This window comes from Anopheles merus, chromosome 2L (genome assembly GCF_017562075.2).
Source record: "Anopheles merus strain MAF chromosome 2L, AmerM5.1, whole genome shotgun sequence".
NCBI classification, from domain to species: Eukaryota; Metazoa; Arthropoda; class Insecta; order Diptera; family Culicidae; genus Anopheles; species Anopheles merus.
Genome location: NC_054083.1, coordinates 48,062,361 through 48,075,810, shown reverse-complemented (window position 1 = coordinate 48,075,810; position 13,450 = coordinate 48,062,361). Strand labels below are relative to the sequence as shown.

At 44.3% G+C, this 13,450-nt stretch overlaps 1 protein-coding gene across 20 annotated transcripts in view; it reads right to left on the bottom strand.

Moving 5' to 3' along the window:
• LOC121593846 overlaps window positions 1–13,450 on the bottom strand; it is a 169,069-nt gene that overhangs the window by 61,075 nt on the left and 94,544 nt on the right. The window contains exons 1-2 of one of the 20 annotated variants that reach the window (XM_041916578.1): window positions 10,400–10,506; window positions 5,052–6,884 (exon numbers count right to left, since the gene is read on the bottom strand). The exons of 15 other annotated variants lie outside the window; for them this stretch is intronic. In XM_041916578.1, coding sequence (XP_041772512.1) covers window positions 5,052–5,514 — 463 coding nt within the window. In that variant the 5' untranslated portion in view covers window positions 5,515–6,884; window positions 10,400–10,506. Of the gene's footprint in view, window positions 1–5,051; window positions 6,899–10,392; window positions 10,507–13,450 lie in introns of those variants that run through there. 4 more of the 20 variants (XM_041916582.1, XM_041916579.1, XM_041916580.1 and 1 more) reach the window with 4 other exon arrangements.

The following is a 13,450-nucleotide window of genomic DNA, read 5'->3' as shown; positions in this document are numbered from 1 at the left end:
CGCTCAGCTGCTGAAGACGCTTACTAGCAAACGTGAGCAAGGTTACACACTTCACAAAAAGGGCGTAAGAAAGTTTCACCCCTTTTTTGCTACCGATTTTCATTCGAATTTTTTGCCTCCTTTTTCTTCACTTCCTCGTGGCAGCGTTCACTCATCGTTCAACTATGCTGCCACTTTCGTTAAAGAGGTACAGAGCAAAACAAACAGCAAAAAATCATAATAATGCATAAACGAAATGGTTACACGAAACCAGGCACCATGTAATGCAATCGTAGGAAATTCGCCCGAAATGCTTACCCAAAGCCACGCCACGGGATGAGATACCGGGGGGGTGGGTAAGTGAACGCACACGCCACCAAACAAGAACCCTTTCACACACACATACAAACATTCCCCGGCGGAGGAATGTTATCGGGGTTTGCCGAGAAAAAGGGAAAAATTATGCACGACTACTTTTTCCTTGCAGGAGCGTGTTTTCATTCATTGTAGTTTCTTTTTTTTTGTTGCTCTTTCCGAGCGAAACCTCGGGAGCAGTGTCACGCTGGCAGCACCACGATTCCATATTTGAGATTGTTCGATTGTTCCACAGGCACAAGGTTGATATCGCGGAGAGGTTGCAGGGAATGAAGCAGCAAGGCAAGGAACGTAAATAGTCACACATCAATTTTTGAAAACGTCTTATTTATGCAATTCCAATTTGCCACCTTTCATTTGCGCCGCATGCTTATCGAGTGGGAAAGCATTTCGTTTCGGTTCGGAGGCGGGCATCAGTGAGCGACAAAAAAATGAAAAAAAAAAATCATTCATGTACATGATATGATGTTTCTTCTCTTTCAGCAACTCAAAGAAACTATTCCAGATAATGTGAAAACAACCATTTTTGTATTACAATCTTGACCGAATGGAGAGGTGAGAGAAACTCACATACTCGCCAGACCCTTCGAATGTATATCATTATCACACTGTTGTTTTTGGAAAAGTTAATACGCTTTCACCGAAAACAAAACCGACCCGGCAGATACAATCGTATCTCCCGCTTTGACCAGCCAACCTTTTCACAGCTGCCCGGGTAAGTGGTAACACATTTGCCTAATGTAATTATTTCCAACACCAGACCACTATTTTGTCTACCACCGTTCAGCGTTAGCGCTCAAGGCAAGGCTGGGCTATGGTGTTTTAATTAAACATTTACCCAAAATGAACTGGCAAGGTATTCATAGCGCCATCTGGACGTACATCATGGGTAATTTAATACACTAAATGTGGTATAGTTACAGTTGAAGAACTATGTTAAATGAATATTCAGCTCCACTGTAAGTAACATTTCTTGACGGAAAAATTAAACATATTCTGATATAAATAATACCAATTGTGAAAAATCTTATCTTTACCACATGTAACCTAACCTTTCCTTATTCAGTAAACCGTACCTACAAAATAGTTTTACTAGCCCAACACGTTTCTATGCCATTTAGATTTTTGCTACTTTGCTAATGACCACCGACCATACATTCACTACGTATTAAACCGTAAAAACCGCCAGCGAAAAGAAGGAAATAGCCAAAGCGAAACACAACCCCGACCACCTTCCGACACCGCCGCCACCATACGCTGGCACAAAACGCTAGCCGGCAGACAGGAACATTCTGTTAACAAATTACATTTATGAAATTAATTACTTTTTATCTAGATGAAAATATAGATCCGGCCGGCAGACCCCGTCTGACTTCCCGCGGTTGGGGGTGTATAACCCCCCCCCCACCCCACCAAAGCCAATGTTTTTGTTAGTGTTTTAGTGTGAAGAGTGTAGAGCGTAGTATAAAACATCAAAATGGTTCACTTTATTCAGCGACTGGCGCGAGGCCCAAAAAAAAACTACTACGGATATGATATCGAGAAGGCTCCACACTGTGAAGCTTTCACTGTCTTTATGGCTGCCACGAGGCTTTTGGTTCAAAAAAGCAAATAGAAGACAAAATAGTGTCTGTACAAAGAATGGCCCAGTAGTTTTTCTAGAAAGAAGTTTGATGCGAAGCACTTTATTTTGATGTCTCATCATCGTTACAGGAATCAGCTCAACTTGATGGTTGAAAAATTCCAACTCACTTTAATGATTTGACTTTTTGAGTCTAGAAAAGTTTATCTATAGAAGCCATTTCAGCAATTTCTACAGCAATAAAACGCTTGCTGCTTATGATGGCTTTGACAATGCAAGAAATTCTTTCCAAAAGTTCAAAATTTACTTCAAATTTCCTTAACATAGTTTACCTTCTAGAAGCCCTTTAGCCTGAATTTAACCTTATCATTTCCTTTTGTACGCTCACCCTTAGCCTTTTTATCCCTTTCGTGCAAGCCAGTTTAAGATTTTATTGCTTCCTCTATTTCCCGTGTTCCCGTGTCCCGCGCGAGAACAGTGGACGATCTGCATCCCAAGTGCAAAAGGTGTCACTTTCGAAATAAAACCATCGCCTCCCCACCCGGGTGTGTGGATTTGACCGGGCGAAAATCCCCCCCACGTTGACAGCGCGCATTTGCCACGTCCATTTGAAAGCCAGTTTAACGATCGCACCGAGCGACGTATCTTTCCGCTGCCGATCCCGAACCCGACACGTGCTTCACGGAAGTGGATATTTCACAAATATATAAACCTACTTACGGCTCGGTTGTAGTTTTTATTGCTTTTACTTTTATATTTACGGCTGGGCAACGACGACGACGACGAAGACGTTTGTCCGCCCGAAACAGCTGCGCTTTCGGGCAGTGCTCTGAAGGCGTCGTGAAAGTGCTTCGAAACGGTTGCGAAAGACAGTCACTAGCAAAAAGGCATTCTTCAGTAGTCGAATAGTGTCAACGGGATGGAAAGAGCTTTCTTGAGATCAAGCGATGTATCCCGTTGGTTACCCTCCAACTGTAATGTCGATTACATTTACGGTAATGTAAATTGAGAAACGGAAACAGAGAGAGAGAGAGGAAACATATCGATGCAAACGGCTGCATCTCGTAAGCCTGGTTGACATCTAATTCAAAGCTTCTTTTTGCAGGATAGCAGGAAGAAACGAAACGATTTTAAATATCGATTAGATTGTCGCATGCTTCTGAAGAACGCTGCTCTTACAACAGTATTTTAAAGCCCGTACAGAAGGATGAATGTGTGCAGGAAATCTTTAAAAAAAACCCTACTTGTGGAGAAGTTCCTGCATGAGCGAGACACTTCTCTTAAACCTTCCGAGCAACCGAGTGAATGGTAGCACAAGCAGAACCAGCACAACTTTCAAACACCGGTGACATTTATTGGCTGCATATGTGTCGACGGCGTCCAAGTAATGGCCACCGTGACTTTTCATCATACATGGCTCCCAGTCAACCTGCCTTAGAACCTTTGTAGAATGCAATGCAATCGGAAAGATCGTTCGTTTTAGCAAACCCAGCTAGACACCGCTAGTTGCTGACTAGGTTGTAAAAAGTGTAGCTTTAGTTGGGTTTTTTTACGTGGGTTATAACACTCTGATAGCATAGGTACGAAACAGCACTCGAAACTCTTTTATGTTCAAACTGGGAACCGAAAATCAGTGCTGGCAGCTTACTTCACTTCGCTCTGACCAGCCCCGCCTTGTCGGTTGCAATCGTGTGGAGTAAAGAATCTGACCATCATCACATTAACCTCACATTCCCAGCTCATCAAACATTCATTTTGAAGCGAGTAGGTGTCTTGGAGCTTTGAAAAGAACTATGAATAAAAAACGCATTTTATGCTAGTTTGCAGACCAGCTTAACAAAGGTTTTGTGGTATGAAATCGTTATCAATGAGATGTACGTTGTGGACGAGTAAAGTTTCAGTAGCATTAAGTTATAACACTCTAGATATTCAACTGAATCATATGCTTACATATTCAACAATAAAACAGTACACTCGTTTCACAGACTCACAACCTAAACGTAGAGAAAATTGCAAAATTGAAGTGATTTTTTAAAGGCCTAAAAAGAAACCCTCTAACGTAGCAAATCGGTTAGCTGAAAACGAAAAACAAAACCCTTCACCCAACAGTTGAAGCTTCCAGCAAAGGGAAACTAAAAACTGTTCCAAAAGTTAAACCCACTGGCGTGCATTTGCGTTCAACTGTCCGTGGGCTGACTCGCATTCATTACTTTACAAATTGCTATTTTTCATCAATCCTCACCTTAAAAACTGTGCCACTGGAGGTCGAAAGCAGCAGAAAATAGAAACGCCAATCGTTGTGCAACAAAGTTTACTTGGTTACAGTGAACAAAAAAACCCCTCCGTAAACTTATCCGACAGTAGCAAAAACATGTCCTCGCACACACAAACATTCCAGTGTGTGTCTTTGTGAAAAATTTAAGTTTTCCAACCCACACCACTGCTTGGAGGGGATTCCAATGTACGATCCCATGGATTATGACGGCTTGGCGGCATAATCGAACCGACCAAACGGGAATGGATGGGAGAAGCGGAATGAAGGCAAAAACAGGTTGACTTTTCACTTACAATACCGAGCGCAGTTGGGCAGTGGTGGTTCGTTACAGAATGGAAATAAAGGGGGGAAAGAGCGAAGCTTCCCGATCGAAGCAGGAAGTCGAACTGGCAAGTTCCGGGCCAAACGAGTTCAACTTTCTGTTTCTTTGGACTTTTCGCTAAAGGAAAGTTTTCCCCAGATGCCCTCCACTTCCCTATAGCCCTTCTCTGCGCCACCACCAAACGTACGGATTTGTTTGTTCTTTCGCTTTCCTTATCCATGGATTTCTTTGTTTTGTGTTCTTACCACTTTCCTCGCTCAATTCAATATGCAACTTGCAGCAAACGAGCTATTGGAGCCAGTTTTGGAGCTTCAACAAGAACAACAAAAAAACGCCCGTCCGTAATTGATTGTTTGATGTGTGCCCGTTAGCTAGTTGGCACTCGAAGTAAAACATTTGCAGTGAAAAAAAAAGCCCCCCCGTAATCATAACGTACGCCGATGTAGGTTAGCATTGGCTCGCGATCGCGAAAGAGATTGGAAATCTTTAAGCGCTGCAGACGGCTTGCTGCTACTTACTTGCGTTCAGTGGCATACTGGAGGTCATGTTGAGCCCGTGCAACCGGGGATGGCCCGCGTGCATGCCGAGGTAGTGCCGCGTCAGCATATGGTGCGGATGGGGCGGATGTGCATGGGCGGCGGCCGGATGATGCGCCTGCGATTGCTGCGGGTGCATCGTGTGCATCGGAGGTAACGGTGGAGGTATCGGTGGTTGATGATGGCCAGCTGCTGAGCCGCCACCCTGCTGCTGCTGCTGCTGGGGATGGTGGGAGTGTGAGGAAATTTGTGCACCGGGTTGCTGCTGTTGATGCTGTTGCTGCTGTTGCTGCTGCTGCTGCTGCTGCTGCTGCTGCAGGCTGTTCATGGTGGGGCCACCGTGGGCCGGCTGCGGCGGATAAAGCATACCGTGCCCGGCCAGCGGATGGTACATCCCGGGCCGGGCTTGGTGATGCGGTGGTAGATGCCGGTAGCCGGCCATCATGGAAACCGGTGCGTGGTCCAGCTTTCCGCTGTTGACGGGGGGCGCTGTTGGGGTTAGTTGTCGGGGCAGCTAACCGATATGTGTGGTGAGTATGCTCACCGGGGTTGAATTTTGTTTTATAGTTTATATAGTGTCCCGCTTCGGTTTTTCTAAACCATTCTCTTAACGAGCGCTTAGGCAGCTTCACTGATGCTAAACTCTTTTAATAAGCGCTTAAGCAGCTTTTCTTTTGGCTTTTTTTTAAACCTTTATACTTATTGTTTTTGAAAGGCTTGTCACGCGCTTCGTGACCACTCAATCGCTGCCGGTTAACCACTAGCTGGCGGACATTAATTCTCGCACTGGCTCAATGCGCCCTTATCCGCCGCCCTGGTAACAGTCAATAAATCATACATTTTTCCAATCCCGTTCCACTCACTCCAAACACCAAACATTTCGCATTTTCATTCCTTGTTTTTCTTCCCACGGGAGGGATTACGGTTTGTTTTGGAAACGGGATTTCGTTCCCGTTTTTTTTTTCTATTTCACGTCACGTACGCACCCACCACCACGGGCGGGCGTAATGTAGCACGATTATCGTTAATATTACTTCACTATTGTTATTAATATGTACGCTGCTCATCCATTTGCTTCGCGCGCATAAATTATCCACTCACATTGTCTTCGGACATAATGTCATTATGTTAAAAAATGTGTTAAAGGGCCCCCGCTCGTGTCGCTTTTTCCACCGTCCCTTTGTGTTTTGCCCACTCGGTGCTAATAATTATGTTATTATGTCGACCCAATGTCGGCCCCACTACGTGCATACGTGCAACGGGTGCCCGCTGCGGGTGCGGGTCCACCGGATTTGGGAATGGGCTGAACGCGCAACGCTCGACCGTTGTGTGACACGCGTGTGACACTAAGCCGCACGTGATATTTGTTTGAACTGTGCAGAACGAACTAGCGCGTGGTATGTGTTTTATGCGTTTTTTGTTTGCCTCTTCAAACCGCTTGCGTGTTTGGTTTCAAGTTAAAGAAGCATTCTTTTTACATAATTCACTTCGAAATGCATTACCGAGTTAGTTGGCCCAGGTTCGTTCACTTGGCTAAAAAAAAACACTTTTTTCACTTCACGTAACGATGTTGTCACACTTTGACATTTCAATTATCAAACCTCGCCGTGCGCTATCGTGCATCATTTCTATTGTACCTTTATTGCTCCCTTTGATATTTTCTGCACTTGCAGATTTTTTTTTCAATTTTTTCCACCCACAGACCACAAATCACTCTCGCTCACTGTGAGGATTGACTCCTTCAACACCGGTCTCAGGTGCACTCACTGTTGATTTATGATTATTTTACCGTTTTATCGCTCAATCTAACATAATCTAAAATGGAAGTACGTTTAATTGCTGTCGAGTTTACTAAGTTATTGGGCGCGGCTTGCGTTTGAGTTGTTTTGCTACCGTTTCTTTTTTTTTTTTGCTTTTTTTGTTGCGCCCATTAGCAGTAGCAATGGTCCTTGCTAGTTGAAATTGAGTTTGAGCCATTGCCGGTGCTAATGGGCTGTCGGTCGGTCGGTCGTTCGCATACACGCTTTCCCTCGCACACACGCACGTGGTTAAGGATCGATCACGAAAAGCTTCAACAAATGCTTCACACAATGGCAATCTCGTGCCCCTTCTCCACCTACCCACACGAACACACACACATATGCCTCACGCGGTCTTAAAACGGTTAGGATATTTAATTACAAGTCATGCAAGGACCGGCGTCGCACGTGAACGTACGGTCGCGCATTTGTCGTTGGCCGCTTGAAAACTCCAGCATAAACCGGGGGTTGGTGTCGCATGCAAGATGGTTTCAAGGTTTCTCCTCACACCGAGCGTACAACAAAAAAAGAAATGCGGGGTAACAAACCGGATAAGATAATGTCAAGCACCGGGGGCAGCTCACAGTCGTTAAGCGCTTTGAAGCTTTGAATCCGGTTCAATCTAATCTGCCCGCTTGGCCTGCACGCTTCACGATAAAGGGGGCTGAAAAAGGTGTGATTTATTAGACGCAGATTGTGATAAGTTTCCAGTTCTGCTTGATTCCAGCGCGTACGATTAGAATCATATTTTTACCACGTGTCACTCGTGTCAACGATAATACCACTGGGTTTGATCGACTTGATCATCTTATCGATTTCACTGAACAATTATGCGTTTGGTTTGTGTTTGTTTGTTACAAAATGCCCGCACTGTTTGAACCATGCTCAAGTGGCGCAGTTTCAACTCAACTCAATTGTCCCCTCTTGCTCGATTATACAAATGACCTACAGCCAATCGTAAAAAAACCAACGACTTTGCACACTTCTAACCCCGTTCGGTTAAACACACGTACCGAATTTGGTTGCCCATTTCATAAATATCTAAAATTTCGGCAGTCGTATACAACCTCATTATCTGACACGCCGGATAAAACTAAAGCTCACACACACACATACAATCACAAGCGCCCCTGGTTTATTTGGTTCCGTGCAAAAAAATTATTACCGAGGTAAAAAATGTATAATCGACGGTTCGGTTGACCAATTCGATTTCCACGGCAAAGAGGGTTGCAAAACAAAAAAAGCATCCTCTTTTTATCACATCGCGTAACTAGCTAACGCTCCCCGCTTCTCTGGTTGGGGTGCCATCTTTACGCGTTTGTCACGTAATGGTCTTAAATAAACGCTTTTTTCGGTTTTGGTTAAGTTTGTATTTTATTTCATTTACGCATGATGCGTTTTGCACACCCCTTTTCCGTATGCGAAAATCAGCCAATACGTACACATTCACCAACACGAACATGGACGGCAGATGATCCTTGTTTATTTTAACAATTTCCTTCCCTGCCCTGCTTTCCTGCTACCCATCCCTTTTCGAACGGCGTAAAAATTATCACCAACCGTAGCTTTTCCTGCCATCGCCAAGATTGCCTAAAATCGTAATATACGCACAAACACAAGCATACATTTATTACTCCACACTTTACTGGTGTTAATATTTTCTCCTGCCCTGCCTTTTTTATGTTTTGTTTGCTGTTTGGCTTCCACCTTTTTTTTATTTCATCTCTTCGCAACGCATCACTCACGGCACGGAAGGGGCGGCGATATTGCCGGTTGCGCTTTTACTGCCATTTTTCAATGGCTTTGATTTGCCTTCAGACACCTGCTGCTTGAACTGCAGCCTGCAAGTTGCTGAGCTCACTGTCGTCTGTTTTATGCCGCGCGATTTAACTTGTCTCGTAAAAAGTACGGACCCACACACACACACAAACGCTTGCACATAAACGGCTCTGGATGATGGGTGAAATAAAATTTCCCAACTGTACACATACATGGTTTATTTGGAGGAAAGTGAAAGCTCCACACTCGATTAGCTACCTGTCCGCTTTATACGCTTTGCCACACACAAACCGAGCGCACACATAACTGGCGTCCTTCCGCAGCAACTCATTTGCGAGTTCAATTAAAAATTTCATATAATAAAACGTACGGGCGCTTGCTAAAACAAGCAAAGACTACGACAAAAAAAAATCATATCAATGAATGGTAAAGGCATGTTTTATGTGGTGTTGATCAGCCGGGTAAAGGATGCTTTAACCTTCCTCGTTACACAAACAAGCTATAATTTTTCACACTTCACACTCACTACCAGTACACCCAGTGCGTGTCCCAGTGGATGCTAGCAAAGGGGTGCACAAAACAAGGACAACACGACAAGTGTCCATGCAACCAGACCGCACTGCACCCCTACACGAACCAGCGTCATCAGCATCATTTGGTGCGATGAACCCCCGTTTCTTGGCGTACTGTAGTCTATTTTATTTATCGAAAAATACTACACTTCTGCCACTCTCTCATGCCCATCCGGCTTTTATTAGCGCTCAAACTTTATTGCTCTATTTACACGCTTTCTACGATCCTTTGCTGATGTTTCATCTCAGAGTACACACACTGGAACACTGGGAGCACAGAAGAGCAGAAAATAGAAAGCAAATGATCGGATTCACACCACCGCCGCGGCGGGTGACTTGTGTGAATCAAACGGGTCATTGAAAACGAATCCCCCCGTTCCGTCAGTCTTTTTGCACAGCAAACACACTGATGAAACAAAAACCCACACGACGGTTTTATTTCATGTTTGACTTTCGATTTCGGTCAATGCAAAAAAATCGGCCCCCAAGCATGGTTTTTGGTGGGGGGATTTCACTATCGAAATCGAATTCATTTGCACCCGACCCATATTTACGATCAAATCTGAGCTGGATGGGAAAGCATGCATGGGGGGAAGATTTTGGAGACAGTTTTATTTTTACGACGCCACTAGACACCATCACACCGCCGGCCAAACGTCCCATATGGTCTGGTAAATGTGCTTTCTTCCATTCCTTTCCTGTGAGAAACAGCACCGCGAACCCGACTGATCGAGAAGTTGAAACGGGGAAAGGGGTCTGCTGCTCACTTCACACCATTTTTATCGATTTTGCACTAGTTTTTCCTCCTTCATCCCGTTGCCCCTTTGCACTGCACGCTTCGCATAAAGTCGTGTGGTTTATGCTCCGAGAATTGACCCGAGCCCCCCGGCACTAACTCTTGATTTTGTCTGCTCGATTTTCTTTCGTTTGGCCACACTTTTTCTCCAATGCCACGGCTGGGGATGACATTTTTATTGCAGCTTGAATGTTGTGCACCAAACGCCATCTATCGAAGACAATCTTCACCCAATCTCAAGTGGCGGGCTTTTCTCTTCTAACAATCCAATAACATTCACATTTGTGGTTTAATTAATTTACGATTCCGATCATTTGAATCGTTTGATTGCAAAACAAAAAAAAAACATGTTCATTTTTGAAAGCCAAACCACAAACATCTCACTTGAACGGTCGCACAATCGCGGCAACACGGCGGAATAAAATAAAACGAAACACGACGGTGGTGCAAAAATCACTGCACGCCCAAAATCCTACCACACCTCGGGAGACCGCACGATGGCCTCTGGCAGAGCAGCAGACGATTACGATTACACGCGGACACCCAAACAAAGCCGCACAGGGATGGATGAGGATGTGCACAGTGAGGTGCGAACCATTCGCCCATGGAGCAGGGCAATCATTTGAGAATCCAATGATAAAAGGTAACTATCATAATGGCAATTTCATTTTTTATTTTTTTATTCAGGAGTAACGGTCCAAAAAGGCCGTATTGCTGGCAATTTCATTTTGTAAGTATTTAATTGATTTGGTTGAAAATATATGAAAAATATTGCATATTGTTATCTCATAATTGAATGCTTTTATTATTTAAAAATTAAAAGCAAACTATTGTTAGAAAAATAGATTATTGATTGGAAAAAAGCTTCTATTTTGTGTGCAGTGCTTTTTATTATTAATTTCTAACATGAATACTTATTATTACCAAAATCATTCAACTTCATTCCACGCTTTCCTAACTGTAATTAGCTCAACGGCCCCGTACCGAACTGGCTATGTGTTTGTTGCATCCTCACCATACCTATAGTGCCTGGTCTTATCTGTCTTATCATGGCGTGTATCTAGCTTAAATCCAAACCTCAATCGGCAAGGGTGGCCACGAGTCACGATAAAAGCTCGCGATGCGCCAGCCCAGGGTTTTGACAAACCATGTCCCATTGGAGGGAAGGGTGTACGGTAGGTTGGCCAGCACCCCCTAGGGTGGCGATAGGTTTACGCTACTTCCGATTCAGTTCAGTAGCAGCAGCAGCAGAGAGTACAATACATATAAAAGCCCCCAAAAAACGCACACACAAACAATCGCGCAAACGTTTCGGGGCATCGCGTGCAGAAAGGCGCGTACATTTAAAAGCAAGCAAATTGCTTTAAAATAAATCTAATCTATTTATCTGCTCCATTAGTGGAGGCCAGCGCAAGGTTGCAAAACTTCATCAGTTTTAATTTAATTTTGATTAGTTTTTTATCCATTTTTCTTCTTCTTTTTTGTTGGCTCGTTCACATCAGCAAACAAGATAACATAATTTGGTAATTGACACAGACACCTAGCGCCTTGGGCAAGATAAAGGTAGAATGTTTCATTTTTATACCCCATGTCTGTATCTGTCTCTAGAGTTTCCTCCACATTTTTTCACTGTTTAATGGATCTGTATGCGTGCTTATTATCTCTTGTGCGATAAAACAGTACCTCATTCAGTAGGAGAAGGCTGAAGAAATATGCCAAATATGAATAACGTGGACACATAAGTGCTGTCCGATACGCACATGTCAGCCGTATGTTTATATCGTACCGGGGAAGCCGTTATGGGAAGAGATAAAAAACACCATTAGCACTGTAATTAAACTTAGTTCTGAGACGCAATACCGGCCCCGGTGAAGGATGATGAAATAATTCAACATAATGCCAAGGTCGATGGGCTCACATGTACATTAGCATATTATTTCTTCAATTCTTACGATAAGGAATGTGCTAAGTAGTTTATTTGTGGTTAAGACTGATTCCTTTTTTTAAATTATTTAAGTGAACAGGTCATTCATAATGTTTTACAAATGTTTTACACACACGCTCGCTTCACTCGAATACGAATCCAAATTCCACCACGGTAAGAGACCATTACTCATCGTCATACTGCGCCGACAAAATGAGACACAGCGCACGTACAAATAATAACAAACACCTTTAAGCCCTCCTGTCCGACTGACAGATAAGCCTGGTTACATGCTTTTTTGCCACGATTGTTAAACAATCGCTACAACCCCGCGGGACAGCAGCCAGCCGTACTTAATCATCCAATAGGTAGGTTCACTGCCCGCCATTCGCCGAAAGTCGTGCCATTTTCCCGCAAGAAGGGAATGTCGAGCGGAATAGGACAAAAGAAAAAAATGCAATCGAAAAGCCAAGTGCACTCCATTACGCAACAATTTGGACAAGCAACATAATCTGCTTGCTTTATTTTCATAACTCATCGTTTCCTCCCGCGCCGACAATGTGTACAGACACACACACACACACACACAGCCATCATGTAGCAAAAGAATGGGAACGAGGTTCCCCTCGGAAAAAAGCTCCATAAGAAAATAATGACACCGAAAACGGGAGGATGAACATTCGATGTCCTTCTCGCCAAGCCAAGCAAACAACAACACAGCGCACACGTATGACGGTGTGTGTGTAGATGTGTGCAGCAGGCAATGATAAATATTTATCAACAACTATTTTGATTCATGCACTGAGCCCGTATGATAAATGTCACTTGGCAATAAGTACCTCGAAATAATGGCCCATCATTTATCAGGCCAGCGCCGTGTGTCCAGTAGCGGCATGGCTGGGATTTTATTCTGCTTTCGCCTCTTTCCCCTTACGGTCCGAGCCGGCTTTTCCAAGGGAACGGGGCAATAGTGTTTAAGTAACTCGAAACTGCCCATACGACCGTTGGTCCGGTGGCAGGGCCGGCAAACGCTTTAAGGCCGTCCATTTTCGATAAATACAGACATGTGTCAACGGGCGACATACCATTACATACCCGGAAAATGGAAACGGAACGCTTGCGATTGGCTTCTGCCCGCGGTCGATGCATTTCCTCCGCGCGAAGAAAAGCGCCCGGGAAAGACTTTATTGAAAAAGTTTTTTTGATCTATGGTGCATGGTGCGGCTGCTCCCAAAAACCGTCGGCCAAACCGGAACGGTACAATATTTTGTCCATTAACATATTCCCGGGCACGGTGCCGGAAAGCCGGTGTTGAGCTGGGCAGGGAGGGCGCGGTGAAATGGCAGTAATCAATTGTCACCCGCAATCTGGCGTGCGTTTTACCCAAAACCCAACAGCACGTCCGGTCGCGTCTCATGGGAAGCTGGGTACGACCACGGCAACGGAATGCCGAAAACAACAAACCACGTCTCATCAGGCGAGTCACCCAACCTAGGCGAGGGTCATCATCG